The sequence below is a fragment of the Microchirus variegatus genome (genome assembly GCF_963457635.1).
Source record: "Microchirus variegatus genome assembly, chromosome: 12".
NCBI lineage: Eukaryota > Metazoa > Chordata > Actinopteri > Pleuronectiformes > Soleidae > Microchirus > Microchirus variegatus.
Window position 1 is genome coordinate 3860839 of NC_139813.1, and position 27300 is coordinate 3888138.

Below are 27300 nucleotides of genomic sequence, written 5' to 3' on the forward strand. Positions count from 1 at the left end.
ATCCATTCACTCACACTTTCATATAGCGGAGCTGGTAATCCAATCCACAACCTTTGAATTAAAATAAGACTAGCTCTACCACTGACTACCATCACCTCTCACACAGCTTCCTAATGTGCATAAAGGATCAATGCTCACAGGCATCAGTTCTTAGTTCCAAGGTCTGGCCCCTAAGTACATCTCAGACATGCTGACCCCACATGAGCCTGTTCCCAGCGGGCATAAGGCTTGCTGAATCAGTGTCTTCTTTTAAAGCTCACATAGAGTGGTCCTGTTGCACATAATATGTATATATATATTATATTATGGAGGTCTACTTACATACATTAACTTGTTTTTATGGTCAAAAACCTCCTAGTTGCTGGAAATGAGCCGATAGAAATCTGTCCTTTTTGAAGCACTTGTCAGCCGCGCTATTTCAGACATAAATCTCGCCCGAGAAGACAGACTGTGTTGGGATTGGCCAGTACCCTGGAAGTGACATTCGGCTAACCCGCTCTCAGAAGCGCAGCTCCCCCTCTGGAACTGTGGATGCACTGCTCCTCATTATCAAAACATTGTTTTAACAGTGTTTGAAAATAGCTTCGTCACGACTCCCAGCCGCAGTCCCTTTTAATGACTTTGACCCGGAGTCAGAACACCTCCACAACGGACGTTATTATTCTTCTGCGGTTCAATGTACGCAACCGGATGTGCCCGGACTAGTGCCCAGAGCAGGAGGATCTGCTGTTCCGGAGAACCGGTGTTTACGTAACCGGACCGGGTTCGGAGCGTGATCTCGCTGAGCCCGAGATTACAATAAAACACAGCGTTCTCAGCAGTGGCTGAACTGTTTGTTTCGAAACTTCAGGGCTTTGTAAACAAGGTAATGACGCAGATACACACTAAAAACGGCGTTAATTGGAACTTCTATTTTTATAGACTGGCCTTTATGGAATGTCTTTTTGTCCTGTCTCTTTTTATAATTTTAATGTTTTATCTTTTTATCCTTTTATCTTTTATCTTTATTAGTTTGGGCTCAGATTTAAGTACTTAATATTCATCTGGCTGGTTTAATCTAGACATTAGATTATACTGCATAAAATTATGATATGATTGTAGCATGGCTGCAAAGTGAGATGTATTAGGGTTTCTATAGGATTAAGAGTTCACAGCGTAACCATGTTTATTTGACATGTTCATGCTTGTCTTTCAGCCTGAGAAACATCACTCGCCTGTGTCTATGGTGAAGGTTCTTCATATATTAAAAACTATTAATCTACAAACAAAACTACTAACTAATATAACCTTATAATAATAATGTATTCTTTAGATATTAGAATCATTTTTTAAAAATACTTATAGGGAGATTAAATAGACTATTTACTAACACTAATACTAATAAAGTAGAGCTTTGGGTATCGGGAAGAATTGGTGACGGCTTGCAGTTTAGCGACGGCACGCTTACCAGTTGGCGACGGCACGGTAGGTGTAGTCTACCGCCTGCTGTAATTGGAAGAAGAAGATGTAAGTGGGATAGGTAGACTGGACTGTCTCATTTCGCAGTGCTTCGTTTCTGGGTCCTCTGGAGTGTGCGGTCGACGGAGTCATATCCTCCGTCGTCCGCACACTCCGTAGGGTCCAGCCCTTGGAATGGGACACGGCTACTGTAGCACATGAGGACAACGACAGGACCAACACTGACGCACACATCTACTAAACTTAGAGTAAAGAGCAGTTAAAGGACAGGGTAGGAATGGCCAGTTTAAAAATGAATGGTGCTCAGAGGTGTCAGATACGTAGATCCATGTAATGTAATGAGCATAAGAGACAAGAGAAGACTAGAGAAGGATTTTACTCTACTCAGGTCAATCAATGCGCTCCATTGGGATATTTAGGTCAGAGTTTGTCATGAGGGGCAAAACATAGAGAGTGTGAGTGAATGGTCGTTTGTCTCTATATGTGGCCCTGTGATGAACTGGCAAACTGTGTCAGCTGAGATAGGCACAGCACCCCCTGCGACCCTCTGGTGGAGGATAAAGCGGTAGATAATGGATGAATCCTTATTGTATTTGTATTGTTGCTATGTTGATTTGTAGTTCTCTGTCTCTCATCTCATGTTACTCCTTCTATTATGTGTATGAACTGTAACCCATGTATCACCCACAGCCCTCAGGATGCTACCAGTCCGAACACAGGGTTATGGTATGTGTGTGTGTGTGTGTGTTTTCTCTGGGTTCTCCAGTTTTCTCCCACAGTCCAAAAACACACAGAGGTTAATTGGACACAAATTGACCATAGGTGTGAATGAGGTAGTGAACGTTTCTGTATGTTGGCCCTGCAATCGACTGGCGACCAGTCAAGTGTGCACCCTACCTACCTACCTTTTGCTCTGTGCTAGATTATAGCCCAGGTATATACTTGAATTAATCACAAATAAAATTAATGGCCAAACACATTTTTTTTTTGGTACACATCCATCAGCCATATACCGCAATCACCTATACCTCACTTTATCTCTGCTGGTCCAAGCCATAAATATTTACAGCCTTTAAACAACTTCCCCACAGCCTCCTAAGTCAAAACAGATCCATGAAATGATTTCCACCAGACAAGGTGATTGTGTTTGCTAGTTTATATTAGTTTTTATTTTTTTGTAAATGCTTAGTTTCAGTTTAGTTTATGTAAATGCTTAGTTTTTAGTTTAGTTTATGTTCGTGTGTGTGTTTTTTCTAATAAAAGGTGCAAGATTCAAAAAGGTCTTAATAAGTTTAGTGTCATAAATACCCAGCAAAAGATGCCATTGTATGGCCTGGTCTTCTAATGTATTAAGGCAGATGAACAACCATCCCTGAATCAACTACAACACATCACATTGCCTGTGAGCCAGGAGTCTCAGGGAGTTCAATCTCTGGAAACACAGGAGCAAGATTCAGTAAACCTAATAAACTCTCATGAACCAATTAAACTCAATTAATTATATTCTGTTTAACTTGCATATAGCCGTATGTCCCACTGTGTAAACTAAAACAAATTGAAAACATAATATAAATGAAAATCCTGTCTGAAATACAACCTTTCTAAAAATATATATATATATATATATATACTTCATATGAACTCAAAAGGCTTATGTATTTTTTTGTAATTTTAGTTTTAGTTTAGTTTGTTACTTCAGTTAGTTTTGTTTTTTCTTTATTTCAGTTAACGAACAATTAATTAAATGAATAATGAGTTAATTGAAATGCTTCTAAGATAGCTGTTTAGCCACAGTGGTGGTAGAGTAAAATCATTGGTTACCACATAGCTTCCCTAAGCTCTCAGACAGTGACAGAGTGATAGTTCGGAATATTGGACATAAGACCTATTTTCCAACTCAGCCGGTGTAATGGAGATGTCTGGAGACGTTTTCAAGAAATTTCATTTAGTTCTTCTAGTTGCCGAGTTCGCTGATGCTATGGCTAGCGCAAGTCAATGATACAAGTTAGCATGGCATTAAAAACACTCATACCGACTCCACAGTGCACCCGAGGCAAATTGATTGTAACGACAGACTATCGATGTACATATCTGTGTTGATAGAATGTTTGAAATAAAACCAACCTTGCAATTTGAAGGATTTATGTCTCAGCAGCAGCAGAGCGTCATACTATCCGGCAGCGGAATCAGTCCGCCGCTGCCGGAGGTATAGTGCTGAGAAAGTAGTCCCTCAAAAATTATGCGATGCGAAGTTAGTTTTGTTTCAAATATTATTCTATCAACACAGATGTGTACATCGATAGTCTGCCGTTACAATCGATTTGCCTTGGGTGCACTGTGGAGTCGGTATGAGTGTTTTTAATGCCATGCTAACTTTTATCATTGACTTGCGCTAGCCATAGCATCAGCAAACTCGGCAACTAGAAGAACTGAATGAAATTTCTTGAAAACGTCTCCAGACGTCTCCATCACACCGGCTGAGTTGAAAAATAGGTCTTATGTTCAAAATTCCGAACTATCCCTTTAAAACTTATAAGAGCCATTGTTGGGGTAGTTACTGAAAAAAAGTAATCCATTACATGCTACTAGATACTTTCAACAAAAAATGAATGCCTTACTTTACTTTGTTACTCGCTGCTTAAAGTAATTAGTTACACTACATTACTTTTAGATTACTCCATGACACCTGAGATGTACCATACATTAGTTGCCAATTAACATTAAGTGGGCATGCACACAATCTCTTTTGTGCTCTTTAATTCAATAAAACATGTCACAAAACAAACAAGAACCTGGATAAAAATTTTGTGCAATTAGAAATTTTGTTTGTCAACATCTGCAAATAAAATGTTACAGGCTAAGCCTGATGTGTGTGGAGTGGTGTTGTGTGTGACGTCAGAGAAGGTGTGTAGTGAAGCAGGAAGTAATGGCGAGCTGCAGCCAATATCTTTCATGTGTTTGAGTTATTTTCCCTTTTGTAAGAGATTTACATAATAACCCTGCAGTGCTGTAAATAAAAGTGCCATTCTTCAACGCAGACGGATTCCCGTAGCTAATGTGTGGTTGCCGTACGAACTAATGCAAGCTAATGGAGCTAGCGAGCGGCCTTCGGGGGTCTCCCCCTACCATGGTTGGGGGCTGCCAGCTTGGCCTTGGTAACAAAAATAAGTCTATAGCCCTGATGACAATATTAAATGATGATGAGAATTCAAAGGAAAACAACACTGAATATGCACGTCCTTCCTCGTCTTCTACAAGTCTACGTCTGATTTTTTGTTTTCTGTCCTCCCATAAAGAGCCGCAAGTTACTGTAATTAGTGTGAGTAACACATTATTGTAATCAGATTACATTTGTCTGTTATTTTGTAACGTGTTACCCCAACACTGCTAATAAGCACCAGTCCTAGCTTTTCCATCTCATTTAAATCCCACAGCCTGAAAATGAATAACATTTATTATAGATTACATCATTATTAGTACAAAATTAAGCATTAAGTAACACGTGATTCAAACATAAAGGGACAATTTTTTAATTGAATAATTGAAGAACAAAGACAAGAAGGTACAATCAAACCCAATTAGAAGTTTGTCCATAACAGAAATTCTACTGCAAGAATGTTGTCCTAAGAACAGGGTTTGGTGAAGAATCAATGATTACAACTTAAGGTGACTCCAGACAGACAAAATGTGGGACAGGTAGCATGGTAAAATGGGACAATGTGGGACAGACGTAATAACTTTTAACTTAAGATATATTTTAGGGCTGGACCATTATGGCAAAAATAATAATCACAATTATTTTGATTGATATTGAAATCATGATAAATAAACATGATTATTCATTGATTTCAAAACTTATTCAAAATACAAAAGTATTTATTGAACCACCAAAACTCAACTTTAAATATAATTTAAAAGAACAGCCAGAAATAAAGTCAAATAATAATAATAATAATAATAGTAAATAAAAATAATGATAGCAATAAAAACACTAAATAAAATATAAATAATAATAAATAAATTGCAACTTGCAAAAATTTACAACATGCAAAAAACACTAATAAGGCACAGGCAAAATCAAAACAAAATACTCTTCTTTTTCAAAAAACAAAACAGTGCTCTCTGCCCTCAGCCCATCTTTTGGAACTTCAGCACAACATTTATCATACAGGGCTGCAACTCTGCTGAAATGTTTACATGATGGCAACATGTAACGCTTGTCCAAAGTCTTAACAAGTGTTCGCTACAACTTCGCTTACACTTCGCTACCATAAATGTCACAGCCTCCACTATCTCCTGATGTCTGCGGGGATATTATGGGACAGCATTGTAAAGAGTGTCAACAGGGACAAACGCACTGCAAACCCCAAAACACCAGCAAATAAGAAAACACCAGGACAGGTGGTCACTCTACCTAATGTCCATATTACATGTTTTTGGACTGTGGGAGCAAGAGTCCAGAGAAAACCCCCACACACACGGGCAGAACACACAAACTCCATGCAGGAAAGCCCTTGTTCCAACCGGGGCTTGAACCCTGGTCTTCTTGCAAAGGCAAGATTGCTAACCACTACACCAGGGGTCTGCCACCTGCGGCTCTAGAGCCTCATGTGGCTCTTCAGCCCCTCTGTAGTGGCTCCTTCTCGCTTTGAAGAAAAAAACTTTTCATGTCTTTCACTTTTTTGTCAAGTTAAAAGCGCAAATAAAAGAGTTTTTGATATTTTGTCCATCCAATTGTAAAAACCTCACCTGAAAGCCATTGAAGTAATGCGTACATGAAGAAGTTCACATTTGGAGTCTTGTCCATGCTTAGGTCCATGTACTTAGGCCAGGCAGATTTTATCAGACATAAACTACATACGTAGTTGAGAGGGGACAAAAATTGTTCTTTTCATTCTAAAGGTTGCAGACCCCTGCACTATACCAACTGTGTGGCCTTTATTCTCTATTCTCTTTCTATATTCTATTTTTACTTGATTTATTTAATGTATAGATAGATAGATAGATAGATAGATAGATAGATAGATAGATAGATAGATAGATAGATAGATAGATAGATAGATAGATAGATAGAATGTATATTAAAATAAACATATTTTATTTTTATAATTATAATTGTATAATTGTGTATAATTGCCACATGTCAGCTGAGATAGGCACAGGAAACCTCTGGTGGAGGATAAAGTGGTAGATAATGGATGCATGGTTCAATAATTTGATCAGAAAGGACTTAAATTAATATGTATTAGGTATAGATAACTGCGATCATTTGTAAATCAACATATACTGTATCTCTGTCTAAGTCAATTGTGGCTGTGGTCCTGGAGTGGGCATATTAGTCCAGTGTCATGTTACTGTCATGTTATAATTACATGTCATTATTAAAATGTTTGAGATTCTCCTACCTCTGATTGTCCTCTTTTCTTTTTTTGTAGATTCTTGTTTGTTGTTTCCAGTCCAGGACGACGAGGTTGTTGTTGTTTTTAGATGCACAGTCAGTCAATTGTGAGATTCCCAGGACCCTGTCATGGATTTATACCCCAACACAGCAAACGTAGTGCCTTGCTTTGGTGGCACAAATTCACCTCATTTGTCCCCTTCTGAAGAGGTCAGAGAACAGTCAGCAGCAGTTGTCTCTTGGCCACACCCACTGCACAGGGGAGGGAGTTCATGATGTTTTTTTCTTCTTTTTTTTACACCCACCATCTTTGGCATAACAGATGTTTCTGTTCCGCATTCCTCAAAGATATTGTGTGTAATAATTACAGACATCTAAAGGTGAACGGTAAAGCATCCATCTTGTAATCAGACTCAGAATACTTTATTAATCCCAGAGGGAAATTAAATTTCCCACAGTTGCTCCAGGTATCAACAAACAAAGCAGATCAGCAAACAGAAATCAGTATAAAGTATTGGAAATTACTAGAAATAAGGGTATAAGATATATATGTGACCCGCCACGGACCAAAAGGCAACAAGTCGGCCGAGCGCAAAACGAGAAAAACAGGAAAACGTTTTTTTTTTCCAAAATTAGGGATTTTCGTTTTTTTCAAAATTACACAAGTTGAAGTTTTGAAGAAGCCACTACATGCTTCAAATCACAGTATTGTGGGTCTTAAAACCATAAACTTTGTGTTTGAATTAAGGTTGTTTTATCGCTGTGAATCGCTCCTAGTTTGGGTGTGGCGATCTCACATTCCAGAGCTTTTGTTGTTTTTTCAGCCAATCAGCTGATGATCACTGAGAATACACATGGCTAATTATACGGAGAGAGAGAGAGACAGGGAGAGGGAGAGAGAGTGTGTCGAATGTCCAGCGTATGTGTACAGTGTGTGTGTATGTGTGCGTATGTGTGCAGTGCGAAATTAAAGCGTGATTATCATCAAAGCAGTCATCATCAAAGCTTTGTTTGACAAAGGAAGACAAAGAGAACAGGACAATAAGTCAGCTGTGGCTGAGCAGCTTCTTCACAAGGACAGCGAAAGCACAGAGACGGCTGTGTGTGGACTGTTAGCATTTTAAGCTAGCGATCTTTATGCTAACGTGTTAGCAGACTTCATCGTCACAAAAACAACAAACAGATGATTATTCCGCGGCTGAAAGAGAGCAGGACACACACGGTAGTTGTCTGAGATGATGACATGACGCCAGCACCGCTCTATCTCCTATCGAATTTGACTTTTGGAGGCGAACAGACGTAAAACTGCAACGAAAAGGAAGCAAGCCCGGACCTCTTATCTGATCAGAGGCACTGAAGTTCTTATGGGGTGAGTTTTCATTAACGTTGTTAATCGATGTTATGTTAGTGTTTATTCAAAGTCACATACAGACGCACATAGGGACGCTGTCTTTTAATAATCCACTGTGCGTTTCATAACGCCGTTTGGCTACATTGTTATTAGCTCGCTAGCTCGGTACTGTATTATTACAATGAGAATGATGCGCACATCGAAACTTTTGTTCGGTCAGATGAGCGTATTATAAGCCGTAAGAGGAGCATGTCACGGCCCTCTTTGAGATTTTGTACACCCGCAGGTTCAGTTTGATAATTCAAATGCTTTGAGACGAAACTCCCGTGTTCGAAACCTAACATTGCATTGAATGATGTGTGAATACCACACCTTTGCATGCATGACTCACACATGATTAACACAATGTGTGATGAACGTGTTAATTACACGTGCAATTCATGCACATAAAGGTGTGGCATTCACACATAATTCAAGCAATACTAATGATCAATCTATACTGATTCAGTGATAAAGTGCCTGTTAACATGAACCATGATATTTTTTTCAGAATCCTGGGCATAAGGATTGGCATGTGAAGTTGCTGCCAACCCATGTGTTCAAGGCCTCAGTGTGGCGTCAATACATGAGGTCGGCTAAGGCTCTTGGTATGTGTATAAATTGATTTCTATACAATAGCCAAATGCTTATATAGACTGCTATATGTAATGTGTAAAATGTGATTTTTTTGGAAAAGTTAAATAATTATTTTCATTGTGGTTCTTGCGGTCAACAGGTAGTGGAACACAGCTCTCCTGAAAGTCGCCTCAATATTCCGCAGCTTGTTGGAACGGCAGAGGGCAGAGTGATAGTAAAGACCATCGACTGGCAGACACATCTGAGTCCCTACTTTCGGGAGCTCCCACAGATCAAGAGTTATCAGCACTTTAGGTATTTATATTCAAAATTCTGCATTTTATAAATAAAAATATCACAAATTAACATAATAGTGTTCCATGTGAACAGTGAGCCATGTTTTAAATATCCTGTTGTGTGCTTCTATTCTAACAGACCAGGTGTGATGCTGGCTCAAACTCACAGTGATGCGGAGCCCATCGAGTTTCAGCTACTGCGCAACCCAGGAGTTCTGCCCCCTGTTGACAGTCTTCCCGTCCTGGCCCCACCTGGACTGACCATGGACAGGCAGACGTATCTTTTTGAAAAAATCCGGCCTTTCTGTTCTGATGAGGCAAATACTTCTCATGCCCAGCACCAAAGGTTACAGCACAGAAGAGTAAGCAGAAGAGGGTGCGTTTGTGATGTCATCATTTAGTCCGCATATCAACTGTGATGGACAGAGTGGGTACAGCCACATTGTGGGGGAGGAACTGGTATTGAAGATGATAATATAGTCCATGGTCTGGAAAATATTCCTTCACACACTTAGATATATTTTATTTCTTTATTTTAGTTCTATGCACCATATATCTGGAACAAACTCCCAGAAAACTGTAGGTCTGCTGAAACTCTCACCTCTTTTAAATCAAGAGTGAAGACTTTTCTGTTTGCCGCTGCATTTCAGTAATTTCCAATACTGCACTGTAACCTCTATTCCTTATATATACTCTTGATTTTATTTTTTATCTTCTTATTTTATTTGTATCTATTTTATTTTTTAAATCTTAATCTTTAAATTTTACCTGCTTGTTTTTATTTTGATTTTATATCTGATTTAATAAATGTCTCTTTTCTATGCTTTTTAATGCTTTATGTAAAGCACTTTGAATTACCTTGTTGTTGAAATGTGCTATACAAATAAACTTGCCTTGACATGAACTACATTCATTCCTTTTTTTTTCCAAACTGCTACACTGTTACTGTCCTGTGGGCTAACAGACATCAGATGTCACTGACAGCTAGACTGGGTGGGGGGTTGTGACCATGTTAATGTCATGCAAATGAGCAGCTATTGGCCTGGCTCCTCAAGAGGGTCGAAATCTTTCAGGCTGAATTTCTCCCTAAAGCAGTTTGAGGAGTGCCTACATTCAAATGACCACATCTTCCTCAAAAATGATCAGATGGACATGGGTTTGACATTGTTGGAAAGCTTAGATATCACACTTTCGGAATCTGTAAATAACTCCAAATGTCCCGAAGTAGACATGTGAACCCTTTTGCCATGGCTGGACACATATATTAGTAGTAGTAGTAGTAGTATTAATATTATTACTTACTATTATTATTATTATAAAGTAAAATATAGATAGAAAATACAAATTTAAATGAAATTATTTATCTCAAACGTTGTGGACTTATAATACAGTATGTACAGGGAGAGAATGAATTGCAGTATGTATAGGACACGTATGATATTTGATTCTCTGTTGTCAGACTGAATATGTTTCACCTCTCATCTAAGAGGATTCCTCAGTTCCAAATTTTAGGAAAATCAAAGTCTTTAGCCTATGTAGGCTGGATACCTGTGTAGAGAGTCATTGTGTGAAACAATACTGCACTCTGTTTCACCTGAGTCAAGGTGTTAAAGAGGGTATGTAGGTTCACCTGAGAAACACACAGCTGCACAAAGTGTCAATGTATGCATGTTGGAGTTTACCTATGTTGTTCTTTGTGAGTGTTGACCTTTTTTGGACAAGAGCTCAACATTGTAGATGACTATGGCCTGGATGACCAAGAACCTTCACAGACATGCATGTACACAACTGTCAGAGATGTCCACAAGTCATTTTTTGCAAGTCAAATGTTGAAAATATTTGAAGAAGATGTGGCCATTTGAATTTAGGCAAATAAAATGAAGTATGAAAATAGATTTCATAAAAATGAAAACCTAGAAAGGAAATACTTAAAGGGACAATATGTAGTATTTATGGGTTTATATTACCCAAAATCCACTTTTGTATACATATTATGTGCTCCTGCATTGTCTAGTCGCTGTATAATATTCTTTGTTTCATTTTCTTGTGTTTCAAAAAGTCATTTAAAATAACATGGTTGCGGGCCGCGGTCGCATAGCCACTGTTAGCAGCGAGACGCCATGTTTCTGCCGGAGCCTGTAAGGACAAACGCGAGAGAACAAATCAAGCGTCTCTTTACTTGTAGCGGAAATCCCGCCTCCACTCTCTGCGCTTCGTCTGCTACGGCCGCGGTAGCTCGCCCTCTCCCTCACCTCATCTGCTGACACGAAGAAAGACAACGAGGACGACATTTGACCAGCTGCGGATACCGTAGCGCTCAGGGAAGGGAGGGGGTGAGCAGAGCAGCAGGTCTTTGTTGTAAATTTCAGCCTCTCCTCTAGATGTCACTATTAACTACTTACTTCCCCTTTAAGTGTTAGAATGATCAAATATAGATAGATATAATATGTGGCTCTGTGTTGGTGTTGCTGCTTCAGTCTGTTACTGAATGAGCTGAATGATGATGATTATTCTCATGCCCTGCTCTCTTTCCGCCACTAAAGAATCCATCTATTTGTTGTAAGCTAGGGAGAAAGTTTGCGGCTTCTTCTTCCGTTGCATTTCCGTAGCATAGCAGACGTGAGATCTTTATGTGTCAGCATGACCAGAAGCCTTCATTAAGAAGTACAGCCACGATTTAGTACTTCTGCGTTATTTTTTTTGTCTATCTTTATTCAACGATGAAACCACAGCAACTTCTCGAAGCGCAGTAACAGTAAGGAGCCTCCAGCAGCAGCTGCATATAGAGTAGACATGTGTTTCCTCTGTGACGCTGAAAAAACAACTAAAGCACTGGAATGTGATATCACCACACCCTAAGTAGCAATCGATTCACAGCAATTAAACAACCCTAATTAAAATACAAAGATTATAGTTTTAAGACCCACAATACTGTGATTAGAAGCATGCAGTGGCTGTTTAAAAAAAAAAAACATATATATATATATATATATATATATATATATAATATAAATTGTCTGAAGTGACCACTGGCCCCTGGAAATGATCAGACCCCACATCTAGATGTACACATACATCGTTATTAGCATTATTGTTTTGAGACTCCATGCAAAGTGTGGAGAGAAGGAGCGGTTTATCCGTTATCACATAAGGGACGGCACCTGGGTAACTCGCTGTCACCATGGCCAATGCATATTTAGAACCCAGTGACTGCACGCACAGTGCAGTCACTGGGTCACAAAAACAACACATCCAAGCAGTGTTGTTTTTGGAGATTGCTGCTGGGCAGAAAACGTTCATATCAAATCTCCATATTTCAGCTTTTTTGCCATCACTGTTTTTTTTTTCATGAACTGATGCCCTACTTCACCATTCACGAGTGTCACACATAAGTTGTGAAAATGAAATTTTGCGACCGGCTCTATGTCAGCTTCGAAAGGCTCGCTGCTGTGTGTCAGTATGTACATAAATCCACCCTTCAAACACACAAACTATCTCTTTAATGTTGTTGTTTTATGTAAAACTGCTGTTAAATTATGTTGTGCGTGACAGGAGTGTTGTGGGGTTCGATGAACAAGATCAGATCAAATTATTCTCATAATTCAAAATCACTTTAGTTGTAACATTAAAAAAAGAACACATTTATCTACACTTAATGTAAACATCATTTAAAAGGATTGCTCCTTTAATATTCTGCATTTGCAAAATCAGTATTCATTACATATCTTAAATGTCCCCTTTATTTTATCTTACATTTAGATTCCAGCAGGTGTGAGTTGAAAGTGAACTGACCCCTCCTGTGATGTTTCTGTGTGTCAGTTTACGAGGTGTTGGGGTTGTCCTCTGCAGGCTCCAGAGCTTCTTGTGGTCTATACATAAAGGTGAGGAGGAAAAAGGCCACATCATAAGAGCACCAGTAGGCTGTGTGTGAGGTCACTGCAGACCAGTAGCGGCTTTCCACCAGACCCTCACGCAGCTCAAAGTCAATACGTCTCTCCAATTCCACTGCAACAGAGACAATTACAAATGTTACCCAATGGGACGTAGTGGTCATATCATCTGCACTGCTCACCATCATCATATTGTGTGTTTGGATTTTGTGTGAAAAGGGTTTTAATGCTCAGCATTTACAAGATGCAATTTTACTTTAATGCTCCAGACGAACTTTTTGCATTTGTTGTACTCATGTGCCCAAAATTTTAATACAGATGCACTCAAATTTTCAAAATTTCTCCTACAGTGCCACAATTTAGAATAAGGAGTAGGTAAATGCTTGTCTTTATTGGAAGCACAAACAGAGTGTGTGTACACACAAAAAAAAAGAGACACATTAAATGCTTTGCTGGTTAGATTAACAGAGAAAATCCAGACTGTTTTGTTGTGGTCATTTAGTCACTGCGGGAAACAAAAAAAATAAAAACAACAACGTAAACTCGATCGGAACCTGCTTCTTGTCAAACTAAAATCTAAACCTATATACGTAGCTGAACCATGCATGGCTTTAATTTGAAAGGGCGGACACACTGACAGTTTCAGGCTGATGCACTGCTTACTAAAGTTTATCAAACACGTTGAGTAAGACATTCAAGCACTGCAGGAAGATATTTGCATATACATAAATATATATATTATAAATATATTTTAATATTTACATTAAAATCGACAAATGGCCTCAAATGACAACCACCAATCCTATATTATGTTAACACTGTCTTACATAGCATATACAGCATATATAAGACAGCTGCTGCAGTGAACAAAAATTAAAATTAAAATGTAAAGCACAATTAAATATTACATATTTGAGAGTAAAGTATGCCAAATAAGCAATGTTTTCTTTCTGAGAAGTTCCATAGCTGTAAAGCCTAATTCTAAACTGAGAAGATAACTGTACCAGCATACATTTTAATGAGCGACTACTGACGTAATGTGGCTTTCTAACTGCAGTAACTATCTCCACAGTTCAGCGACATCTCTTATTTTCAGGGACAGCAGTTAATACATTTTAGAACTTCCAGATGTGGTTCATCATGTTCGAGTCAACTGAGTTCAGCAACCAATGATTTAAGAGAAATGCCACTCTTGATCTCAACCAAAAATTATTTAATAGCCAATCAGAAGTACAGCAGGTTGGGTCTTAGCAATGTGGTTATGTACGTTGACTAAAAAACAAATGGTGTTGGCCTCGGGCAGACGAAATTGGTGGTGAATGCAAGCCTTTTGGAAGTTCAACCAGGTGCGTGTTTCTGTACTATGCAAGAGATCCAACATCCCACCATTATTCCAGCATGATGACTTGACTCTCTTAAGGCAGACAAAAGCCCTTTAACACCTTTCCCCTTTTCCATTATTGCGTTGATTTTTGAACTGTGAGAGGTTCTGTGGACAGATTTGGGGTGAGAATTCCCACCATAGAGAGACATACTACATTACTAAATATCAGAATTTGATGGATGACATTGAACTTTGACCTTCATTAGTCCTCCTCTTCCGCTATCAGTGGGCGGGGTGGTCTGTTTATGTTTAAAAACGTTGAAGTTTGAGGTTAAATCAAAGCTGACCTCTGACCTTCACGCAATGCTGCCCTTCCGCGATCAGTGTGGTGGTCTGTTTATGTTTAACACAGACACATCCTCCCCACAACTATATTTAGGTACAGTCACGTACATAAATATTGGGACATCGATACAATTCTCTTCTTTTCGGCTCTATACACCACTACAATGGATTTGAAATGAAACGAACATGTGGTTTAACTGCACTTTCAGCTTTAATTTGAGGGCATTTACATCTAAATCAAGTGAACGGTGTAGGAATTACAACACTTTCTATATGTTCCTCCCACTTTTTAGGGGACCAAAAGTAATGGGACAAACTAAACAATCATGAATCAAACTTTTATTGTTTAATACTTGCAAATCCTTTACAGTCAATTACAGCCTGAAGTCTGGAAGGCAAAGACATCACCAGACACTAGGTTTCATCCCTGGTGATGCTCTGTGAGGTCTCTACTGCAACAGACGTCAGTTCCTGCTTGTTCTTGGGGCATTTTCCCTTCAGTTTGGGCTTCAGCAAGTAAAATGCATGCTCAATCGTATTCAGATCAAGGTGATTGACTTGGCCATTGTATAATATTCCACTAATTTGCATTAAAAAACTCTTTGGTTGCTTTTGCAGTATGCTTTGGGTCATTGTCCATCTGCACTGTGAAGCACCGTCCAATCAGTTCTGAAGCATTTGGCTGAATATGAGCAGATAATATTGCTGGAAACACTTCAGAATTCAGCTGCTTTTGTCAGCAGTTACATCATCATTAAATACAAGGGAACCAGTTCCATTGGCAGCCATGCATGCACACGCCATGTCACTACCACCACCATGCTTCACTGATGAGGTGGTATGTTGTGTATCATGAGCAGTTCCTTTCCTTCTCCACACTCTTCTCTTCCCATCACTGTGGTACAAGTTGATCTTGGTCTCATCTGTCCAGAGGATGTTCTTCCAGAATTGTAACAGCTTTTTTTAGGTGTTTGGAAAATTCTAACCTTGTCTTCCTGTTTTTGAGGCTCACCAATGGTTTCCATCTTGTGGTGAACCCTCTGTATTCACTCTGGTGAAGTCTTCTTTTGATTGTTGACTTTGAAACACATACACCTACCTCCTGGTGTGTTTTTGATCTGGCCAACTGTTGTGAAGTGCTTTTTCTTCACCAGGGAAATAATTCTTCTGTCGTCCACCACAGTGGTTTTCCGTGGTCTTCCAGGTCTTTTGGTGTTGCTGAGCATTCTTTCTTTTTAAGAATGTTCCAAACAGTTGATTTGGACACACTTAATGTTTTTGCTATTTCTCTGATGGGTTTGTTTTGATGTTTCAGCCTAATGATGGCTTGCTTCACTGACAGTGACAGCTCCTTGGATCTCATATTGAGAGTTAACAGCAACAGATTCCAAATGCAAATGTCACTCCTGGAATCAACTCCAGAACTTTTACCTGCTTAATTAAAGATCACATAATGAGGGAATAGCCCACACCTGTCAATGAAATAGCTTTACAGTCAACTGTCCCATTACTTTTGGTCCCCTAAAAAGTGAGAGGCACATATAGAAAGTATTGTAATTCCTACACTGTTCACCTGATTTGGATGTAAATACCCTCAAATTAAAGCTGAAAGTGTTTCATTTGAAATCCATTGCAGTGGTGTATAGAGCCAAAAGAAGAGAATTGTGTCAATGTGCCAATATTTATAGACCTGTATGTTAGATCACATTATGCCAAAGTGCTTTTGAATATGGTAGAGTTAACATGGTGTTGGACATTTTGGAGGATATGGATCGCAAAGAGTTTATCAAATTTAAGTTTTACCAGCGACAGCTGCGGCCTTAAATCCCAAAAACTCAACTGGAGAGTTGGGTGCAGTTTTGATTGTAGTTACCTTTGTAGTTGTAGTTTGTAGAAAAGTCTTGGAACATATGCAAGACTAATGGTTGCTGGAGCAACCAATGGTGTAGAGAAGCTGAGCGAGAGGAGCCATCTAGCTCGTGACACTCGCCTTGAAGTTTATGACATGTCACAAGTAGAAAAAAAAAGCTGTACTTGGAGAGGAGGGGCGGGGAATTTAGAATACTGTGCATCTCCATTTACCCAGAAATTCACCTCTCATTCGTCGCACACGAAAAAAAAAAGAAAGACTCCTCGTGTCTGACAAAGCGATTCAAACTGGCTGCAAAAGGGACCATGATGGGAGCACTGAATCTGATAATTTACACAAGATCAGCAAGATGTCAGTCATCATCTACCAGGAGTCACCCACGATAACAGGAGCTCCAAAGAAACACATGATGTATCTGCGTCAAGTAAGTGGACATATGGCATTGAATCTGGGGAAATCAATTCTCCAGAGGCTAAGAGGGTGAAATGTGGAAAACTCTCTGTAGTCATTGGTTTCTATGTGTCAGGGTCCTCTAGAGGAAAAGGAAGGTACAAAGTACATTATGGTGGACTGTTTCAATACTGATTGTGGGGTATTTCGGAAATTATTATCCCTGCCATTGGCCGCCTGGATGAAGATTCAACATTCTCTGCAGCAACTGTCGCAACTGGCTGAGCACGTTTGTGTTCTAATGTTACTTAGCCTTGGCAAGTGGGAGGAGTTTGTGTTCCTCTGCATATATCCCTTCTCACTGGGTTTGCTCTAATAGTAGCATTCCATTAGATTCCTATTGTCTGCTCTATTGCAGCTATTGCATGTCCCAAGAGTCCACTTCTCACCGGGTTGCCCTGGTTCCTCAACACCTGATGTGGATCTTCTATGTATACTTGAACCGGACCTCAGGGTGAGGTCCTTCATGCTATAGGCCTATACTGCGAACATGTGCAATGTAGTGCGGTGAGAAGGGGCAGACTAATCAGCTGTTAAGCTAGATTTATGGTCACCATAGTGTGCCGGGTGCACAACAAGAAAGACGTCATATCCTGTGTTTTTAGAGTTTTGTAACTTTGTCAGCTAAGGCTTGCACTAACTCTTCATTTTCAATGAAAGGAGATTGTTACAACGTTACAAAAAGACAATGATTTTTGTCGTACGACATGAAAAAAAGAGGGATCGCTTTCTGAAGGCAAGCCCATGGAAAGAGTGGTGACCCAGGGGGAAAAACCCTCCCGGTGATTCTGGTGGAGCTGGGATGGCTGTCCCCATACATGAAACACAGAGAGAGGGACAGTCATTTTCAGACCAACGTAAGCGAAATCCTTGCTAGGCAGCAAACATTTATCCGGCAGCACACGTTGACTTCCTGTTTATTCAATGAATGGTTGTACACCCCCTACCATTGAGGCGAATACTGCAACGAACAACACACTGAGCATAAACGCCTCCATACATGCTTGTAGGTCGTGCGCCGTCTGCGGAGCCCCGCGCCACAGTGTCACCCGCGAGCATAAACATGGCTTTAGACCTCTGGGGCAGATAGATGAATGAACAGAAGGACACGTTTTTAAATCATGTTGGGAGAAAACAGACGGACGGTGCTGATTCTGGTGCCATGCATTGATCAATGTATGGGAAACTCTGGAAATGGAAAGATCTTTGGTCACATATGCAAGCAAATTGGTCACACTCATTCATATAGACTGTTGAAGTCGCTCTGTCAGTAAAAATTAGCTATTACTTGGAAGAATATTCATGAAGTGATAAACTCATTAATCTCACATATTATAAAAATGGACAGGTGAGTTCACAGCACTTACATGAGGTGCTGTCCATGACAGCTGAAGTGGACTGGGACAAAGCAGGCTCCATCTTCCTCATTTCTTGCACTACATGTTTGTCTTTCTCAGTGCTCTCTGCCACTGTTGCTTGTTCCTCTTTCAACGCCATGTTTTCCATTTGAGAGGCTCCATCCTCGCAACTAGATGGCTCCTCTTCAACTCCACCCATCTGGCTACTGGAACGGGAAAAGCGGGAAAACAGGATTCCTCCGATACCCTTCCCAAGACTCGCAGCACCTGAGGGACAGTCACATTTATACTATCTCAGATCACCACTAATAAAATGAGGTCATTCATTAAACGAGATGGATCTTTTTAAAGGTTTGAGGAGATGAAGAGCTTGGGGACAAAAGTGAACAGCAGCAGTGATTCACTGACCTTGGCTAGTTCACGCTCGACCACACCCAGTGTCACAGAAGTAGAGTGTGTTCCCTATGGTGTTGTATTTATATCTAATTCCTTTTATTACAAGGCTTTGTCTTTGTTTGTTGTGCATACTTTAGCTGTTCTCCTTGTGTTTCCCAGGTTTCCCTGTTATTGAGTAAGTCTGAACTACCAAAGGCTGTGAATGCTTGTTTGTCTTTGTGTAAAAATCATATTCAGACACTTTCATTCTCTCTTTCACACAGTGCATGGGAGTAGAACAGATGATACATATTGGCTAGGAATAGTGGCAGCTCAACATCTCTAATGTACAATATAAAGCATCATTAATCAGCTTTATGTTCTCTGTACAGCACTCTCACCCTTCACTTAAGGTATGATGTGTAAAGGAAATGTATCATGTTGTCAGTCCAAGAGACACATGAAAATTGTTTCTATAGATCTGTTTGGACGATGCTCACTGACCTGCTTATGTGGCAGTCACTCTTGTTTCCTTCAGTGCATGTCAGGTAGCCTGCAAATGATTGTCAGTTCAGCTGGCTTTAACATCCATCACCCGTGTTTGTGTGTTTTTTTTTGACACGATCCCACTTTCACCACACTATTATTAGTATTAGTATTATTATTGTATTCCCCTGCTGTTCCGTGTTTCTCTCTCCCTCTCTCTCTGCAGGAGGCGTGGTTGACCTACTTTCTGTGAAGACGCTGGTGATGATCTCCACCTGCGCGGCTCCACCCCACCTGCTCCTGATTAGCAATCAAGAGCACTCTTAAGCCGGAGCTGCCTGGTCACCAGCGTCAGATCGTTGTTCTCTACACATTGGTAAAGTTGCAAGTCTAAAGACTCTATGCTTAAAACCTACTACCTGGAAACTTACCATACTTGTCCTCAAGTCGCTACGTCTCCTGCCCTATGAGAAACACGGAGAGACTCCTGGGGCTTCCATTGCTCGACTCCACCATCGTCTACTCACCTCCTGTTCCACAAGTGACACATATCTTCTCCAGCGACTTCCCGCCTATCCTGGGACTTCCTCTGCTCGACTCCGCCGTCGTCTACTCATCGTCCACTCACCAGAGGCATGAGTCTTCGCCAGCGTCTCCCTCAACTCCTGGGACTCTCTCCATTCTCACATACTCCTGCTCTGAGTGACTTTGTTCCAAGACAAGAACGAGCCATCAAACTTTGACTCTCGCCTAGAAGCAGCTGTCATCAACCTACCACTTATCCCACCGAAAAATCACATTCATAGTCAACCTGCTTTCCGGTAGCGCTATGCAATTGGCTACTGGGTATTAAATAAACCTTCTCTTTCGCCGTTCACCTTTAATTCCTTCACCAGTGACCTACGGAGAGTTTTCGATCATTCTGCTCAAAGTGATGATGCCTCCACTAGATGAATCAATCTGAAACAACCCAACTCATCAGTAGCGGATTACTCCATTGAGTTCCGTATTCGAGCAGCCGAGAGCGGCTGGAATGATCCTGCATTACAAGCTATATTTTTTTGAAAACTAAACGAGGAATTAAAGGACGATCTGGCTACACGTGACAAATCTCATCCTCATCTTCTCGGAGACGAAAGAGGAACATGTCCAGCATGTTCGCCTTGTGCTGCAACGCCTTCTGGAAAACAGACTTTTTAACATAGCCGAGAAGTGTTCATTCCACGCCCAATCTGTACTATTTCTGGGCTTCATCATGGAGCAGAGCAAGCTTTCCCTGCCAAGATCAGTGCGGTCAGGGACTGGCCCACTCCTTCCAGTCGAAAACAGCTTCAAGGGTTCCTGGGCTTCGCTAATTTCTATTGACGCTTCATCCGGAATTACAGCAGTGGTCGAGCCCCTGACTAGACTCACTTCTCCCCTCAAGACGTTCCTGTGGTCCGACAAGGCTGAAACTGCTTTCTGCTTTCACCTAAAATAACTGTTCACAACCGCTCCAATCCATTCCCATCCAAATCTATAATCACAGTTCACTGTGTAGGTAGACGCCTCCTATACCAGGGCAGGAGCGGTCCTCTCCCAGCATAACTCCAGTGACCAGAAACTCCATCTTCAGTCATCGCCTCTCCCCTGCCGAGAGGAATTATGACATGGGGAACCGAGAGCTGCTGGCTGTTGTTCTGGCTCTCTAGGAATGGAGACACTGGCTGGAGGGGGCCACTCACCCGTTTGTATTATGGACTGATCACAAGAACCTTTCCTATCTTCAGAACACAAAGTGGCTCAACTCCCGGCAGGCTCGTTGGGCTCTCGTTCTGGGAAGGTTCAACTTATCCCTCACCTGCCGCCCTGGCTCCAGGAACGTGAAACCCGACGCCCTGTCCCGTCAATTCTCTCCTGATCCACCGTGTCTGGAACCTGGTCCCGTCGTCCCACCTGCCTGCATCATCAGAGCAGCTTCTTGGCCTGTGGAGGAAAGGGTCCGGAGGGCTGAACAAACCAAACCCGATCCAGGAGGTGGTCCTCCGCATTGCCTGTTCGTCCCCAACTCTGTTCACTCTGAGGTATTGCAGTGGAATCATTCATCCAAGCTTGCTTTCCATCCAGGAATCGCCCGTACGCAATTCCTCAAGCAGCTTTTTGGTGGCCCTCCATGTTGCAAGACACCACGACCTTCGTCTCCGCCTGCTCCATCTGCGCCAAGGCAAGGCATCAAATCGTCCTCCGGCTGGCCTCCTCAACCCGCTCTCCATTCTCCGTCATCCTTGGTCCCACATCAAGGTGGACTACGTCTCTGGTCTTCCAACCTGTCACGATAACACCACAGTCCTCACTGTGGTCGGCCGTTTTTCCAAGGCGGTGCACTTCATCCCTCTCCCATAACTGCCCTCTCCTGCAGAAACTGGGGAACTGCTGATGAACCACGTCCACTGAGGCCCCCAGTTCAGGCCAACATGCACCGTTGTCAGGTAGTCTGGCGTCAGGTGCGAGCCTCCATGCAGCGCGCCTCTCTCCAATCACAAAGACAAGCCAACCGACACCGCATCCTTGTACCCGACTACCAACCTGAGCAAAAGGTCTGGCTTTTGTCCAAGGACCTCCCTCTCCAGGTGGAATCCCGCAAGTTGGCTCCTCGCTTCATCAGTCCCTTCACTGCGGACCGCATTATCAACCCCACCCTCCCTCTGCCTTAAACTGCCAAAATCCCTCAACATCCACCTCACTTTCCACATCTCCCTCATCAAACCCGTCATTGAATCAATCAATCATGAAGTCATATCCGACACCAAGCGGTCATTCCCCACCTCTCTGCCTCTTGTTTCCTGTCTCGCTCCACTATGCTGTCCATTAAAGGCAAATGCCCCAAAAAATATATATATATTAAAAAAAAGATACTCATTTAGGGCCACAAGGATTGGTGTAGTGGTTAGTGCTCTTGCCTTTGCAGCAAGTAGACCAGGTTCAAGCCCCGGTTGGAACAAGGGCCTTTTCTTCTACTGTGCGCTGGTTTTCTCTGGGTTCTCCGGCTTCCTTCCACAGTCCAAAAACATGCAGATTTGAGGATTAGGTAAATTGGTCACTCTAAATTGACCATAGGTGTGAATGTGAGAGTGAATGGTTGTTTGTCTTCATGTGGACTGGTGAACTGTCCAGGGTGTGACCCTGTCTATCACCCTATGTCAGCTGAGATTGCCACAGCATCATAAAGCAGTAGAAATGGATACATTTCCGAAATATTCAATGTCTGGCACATTTTTTCTCCATTCAAATGATTTGAGAACATCCTCAAAAACACACATTTTAAGCTTTTTTCTTGTTCCCCCCACTTAAACATAAAACTTCGAGACCCTCAAATCGTCTCTCAGAGTACCTTGTGCTGTGAAGTGGAAAATAAATATGTCTGGCTTACCCATGATGCTGGCCTTTCCCAGACTGGTAATAGACTCTCCATAGTGACGCCGGGCCTGAGGTGGGGATGTGCAGGGGCTAGGGATGCTCTCTGAGTCTGACAGAGATATAGTTTCCTTGGTGGGGTTGAGCAGCGTGGGTCGGATCTGATCGTATGGTGTCGGACTGGTGGTGTTGTACCTGAACATAATAAACACATACATGTCAGGTCACTGATTTCTGTACTGTGGTCTTTATTGTGTTTTGATTTCATTCACACCCAAAACTTCACAGCATATGCATTGAAATGTCATTGTACCACATCGAACCATATTGACCATGTGCTAACATTAGATCAGTTCTCAATTAAAAACCGAAAGGAACTTTTAATTCCTTTTAGTTTTTAAGTATGTTCTCCACCACTCTATCATCTCCAAGCGCTTCCATTCAATTCCTCAGCAATTCGGTGCACTGAAGGGAAACCAGTGCGCTGGCTTTGGTGTGCTGTAAACTCCGGGCCACCGACTCACAAGGCTCGAAAAGTGCTTCACAGCACAGGAGGCCAAAGTGGTTTTAACCTTTCAGCGCCTTCTTATACAGGCCTTCGAACTTGGTTCTGGTCTCTCCTCTCACACTTTTGTCATACTTTAGCTGCTCCAAAAGTTCAATGATCTGTCTGTAGGCACTGCATACACGATTGATGGCTATTGTTCGTATGCATCATCTTGTTGGACATACAGCCTTTATGGTAACTACTGTATCACAGCCAAACATCGACTCGTAGAGCTCCTTGCGTTTGGATGACTCACGGATTACCACAGCTCTGCCCTGAACAAAGTTCATGGAGTCAGCGATCAGACTCACTTCCTGGGCAGCCTCTTGAAGAACTAAGGCAAGTGAGTGATTGGCACAGTGTACCAACAGAGACTCAGGATATAGTTTTTACAGCCGTGCCTGAAGACCCATTTTAGTAACCCATTTTTGGGTTACTAGCTCTGTCAAAACAGTATCCCTGGATCCGTTCAATTGGGATGTTCAGCCTGAGAAATGCATCCTTGATGCACTTAAACAGTGTCTCTCCGCTGCTGTAAGAAGCATTGTACAATCCAAGGAAATTAGAATGAGTCTCCATGGCCTCGTACACATATTGGATTGATGACCACATCTTTGAATGATGACCACATCCTCTTTTAAAATTCACATACAAAGTTAGGTTTTTACTTTAGGAATAAATTATGTTTTTCTCTTGAGGCTAGACGACGACTAGTCGAAGCTAGCCTTCTTGTCGGTTTTGATTATGGTGATTATGGAGCCTTGAGGTTCATTACAAACAGCCGAGCCTTAACTCATCACTGTATGCTGTACTCAAGAGTAAACTGGCCTTCTCTTCTATTCTCTAACGACTTAGTCCTTGGTGTGTTTTTATTTACAAGGCGATTTTAGGTAGTGACACTTGACCTTACGTGTGATCATGTGACTAGCATTACACAGAACAATAAGCCAGACCACGACAATTTATACTTATTAGTATCCAGTTAACTTGTAGCATTTCTTTTTTCCCTACTTTATTCTTTTCCACTTTATTTCATTTATTTGTTTTGGGGTAAATATATTTTTGGGGTCACCAGCAGCCTGCAGCATCCCCAGTTCCCCTACTTCCCACAGTACTGGCCCTCAGGTAGAGGCACAGGTTGCAGCGGTGCCTCAAAAACCTTTGCAGTCTTGTCTGAGCTTTGACACACTGAGCATGCAGATTTGAGAACGTTACAGTGCATCCATTCCAGGGAACATAGTACAACTCTCGCAAGCGCTGTCTTGTTCTTACAATGATGACCTTCATGGGCGAGAGCGTTGAGTGTGTGATGCAAAGAGGCAGGCACCACTAAGCATGTCCCTCGAAATACCAATTTGTCATTCACACACAGTTCATGCCTTATCTTGAAGTAAGTCTGCAGAATTTGCTCCGCAGCTTTCACTGAAGCTGGCCAGTGCTGGTGGAACTGCGCAAGAAGCAAGCTCAGCGTAGGAGGAGGTAGCATCCTCAAACTCACCAGCAGTCACTGAGACAGGGCACGTTGACAGCAAAGCTTAGTTTCTTTTAGTAGCAAGAGCCTCTTTCACAGTTGAGTATTTCCTCTCCGTGGGCGTCAGCGTCCTTGATGCAAACGCCACTGTACGTCCTATGTGATCTGGATGCAGCTGAGTGAATACAGCACCCAGACCATGATGGATCAGTTGAGATTATGATTGGCAAGTCTAGTAGTAGCTATTTCACAGTGAGAAATCAGTTCTGAGCTTCAAAAGTCCATTCAAATGTAGCATCTTGATGCAGACAGGCACAGAGTGGTTCTACCACTGTGGCATAGTTAGGAATTCATTTTACAGCCATCTTCCTCAAAACACATGCAGGTTTGGCTCATCGCCAATTTGTAGTGTGGATGAGTTCAATAACAGAAGTAATTGCACTGGTAACAATTTTTTTTTACTGCAAGGTATCCATATACAACTAGACACTGTTTTTCACCCAGGATCAACGACTCACGACAGCACTTCTATTCCTATTCTTTCCTCACTAACTCACAGTGCCTCCCGGTTGCGGGACTAGAACATTACAGTAATAAGTGAACTCAACACACCTCGGGAGACTTGTTCCTGGTTTTCCCATGTCTAAGCACATATGTCTGTAAAACCCGACCCTGCTCCTCGCGTTGTGAACTAGTGGTAGCCAAACTTTTACTCACTTGTCATATGATTGGAAATATAGTCACATGACACGCAGATGGAGAAGGCTTGATGAGAAAACTTATCTTCAACTTATTTGAGCTTTTGTTTGTTGAAAATATTAAAGGTCCCATGGCATGAAAATTTCACTTTCAGAGGTTTTTGAACATTAAGATGAGTTCCCCTAGACTGCCTATGATCCCCCAGTGGCTAGAAATTAGTAAAGCACGCGCTGGGTATCATCCTCCACCTCTGAGAAAATGAAAGCTCAGATGGGGAAAGTTTACCTCCCCTTTATCTGCTGTGCTTGCCCAGGTAATTTGGCTCACTGCCTCACCCATGTGAAAATGATCTACAACTGTGAGAGTGCTCAGGTTTTCAAAATTGCTCCAAAATGACCTTTGAATATTCCCTCGAAAGAAAAACATAGGTTCGAACCATTCAGGTATCTATATTTGCGCATTATGTACAAGGAGACATAACTACTTGAATAGGTATTTTTATTTAAGTTTGAACATGCCTAAAACATACACATTACCTACCTGTGTGTGTGTGTGTGTGTGTGTGTGTGTGTGTGTGTGTGTGTGTGTGTGTGTGTGTGTGTGTGTGTGTGTGTGTGTGTGTGTGTGTGTGTGTGTGTGTGTACATTTGCGTGTGTGTGTGTGTGTGTGTGTAAAACGTCATTAATTTGCATAATTCTAATAATAATAAATACAATAACTATTTTGTATTTAGTAGTAGAAAAAAAATCTATTAAAATCAGAAATCCAATCTGGTATAAAATAAATCGGGGATTTTATTTTTAGGCCATATTGCCGAGCCCTACTGTAAACATTAGCACCCATGGTACCGTGGCTGCAAGCCAGTCAAGGCCACACCCCCACCCTCCAGCTTGGCCTTCCACTCACCTCCTCATTAGCATATTTAAAGCTACAGGCAAAAACGACTCATTTTAGGAATGCTCTTTTAGGGAGTGGCTTGTAATGAGTGTTGTGATTTCAGTTTCGATATGTATATCGTGACAGACTTACAAACTATGGTAAGTTACAGCAACGACAAGCTGGTTCACAGCCAAACTCAGAGGGTTAAGACAGAAAAAGGAGGAGGCGTTCAGAGGGGGGGACAGAGTTTTAAAAAGCTAATTACACCTTGAGCCAGGCAATGAGAGAAGCGACAAAGGCTTGGCAAAACCAAGTTGGTATGTGAACTTAAAATTTATCTAGCCTCTATTTCTACATATGATCTGTCAGCTCGCTGGACACAGCTAAACAGACACACACAGCAGCAGAGTGGTCAAAAAGTCACTCTACACATGCTGTGTGGTTGAGGACTTGTGTGTGTAGCTCATGATGCTGAGACTAAACAAACATGCTTGAACACGTCAGGCTGCCTGAATCCAAAAGTGCTAACATCTCTATACACCCCCTACCACTATGGAGGCATGGCGCACATTACCCTGGAGGATAAGCTCACCAAGGAAGGTTAAAAGAGGGAAGAAGTGCTAGTTGTTGCAGGGGGAGATAAGGACCTAGCCTCTGCCTCTCTTCCCCAAGTACAGCTTTGTGGCTGAGGGAAGCGGAGTTTGGCCTAGTCCACAGTGTGTCCAGGCTTCCCAGGCAGATGTTGAGTTCTCCTCAACTGTCTAGCTGCCTCAGTCACACACTGCTGGATCCAGGCCTTTACTTCTGCCATAGCAACTTCAACTTTCTGCTGCTTGGCATACTTACCTCTACCTTCTAGTTCTGGGCTGGCTTGCCTGGCAAGCTCAGCATGCAACATAACTGTGTCAGGGCATGCAGGGGTGCAGTCAAACACTGAGGAGTACATGCCGCTAGTGGATAGAATGCTCGTGACCCAGAATTGGGAGGCTGAAGGCACTGTGAATGTTCCCTAGACTTGCACAATGAGGCCCTGCCGGGACTTGTGGACGCAGGATGGGTGGAATGATGTCCGGCAGGGGTGGTGAGACAGGAGTA

At 41.7% G+C, this 27300-nt stretch overlaps 1 protein-coding gene across 1 annotated transcript in view; it reads right to left on the reverse strand.

Annotated features, from left to right (window-relative positions):
* Positions 1-12938: 12938 nt before the first annotated feature.
* The window catches only part of ddhd1b (DDHD domain containing 1b), a gene marked incomplete at its 3' end in the record, with an annotated part of 54155 nt that continues 39793 nt past the window's right edge, over positions 12939-27300 (reverse strand). Inside the window, exons 11-13 of the mRNA XM_083898943.1 lie at positions 22626-22804; positions 18365-18622; positions 12939-13123 (exon numbers count right to left, since the gene is read on the reverse strand). Coding sequence (XP_083755069.1) covers positions 12939-13123; positions 18365-18622; positions 22626-22804 — 622 coding nt within the window. The remainder of the gene's footprint in view (positions 13124-18364; positions 18623-22625; positions 22805-27300) is intronic.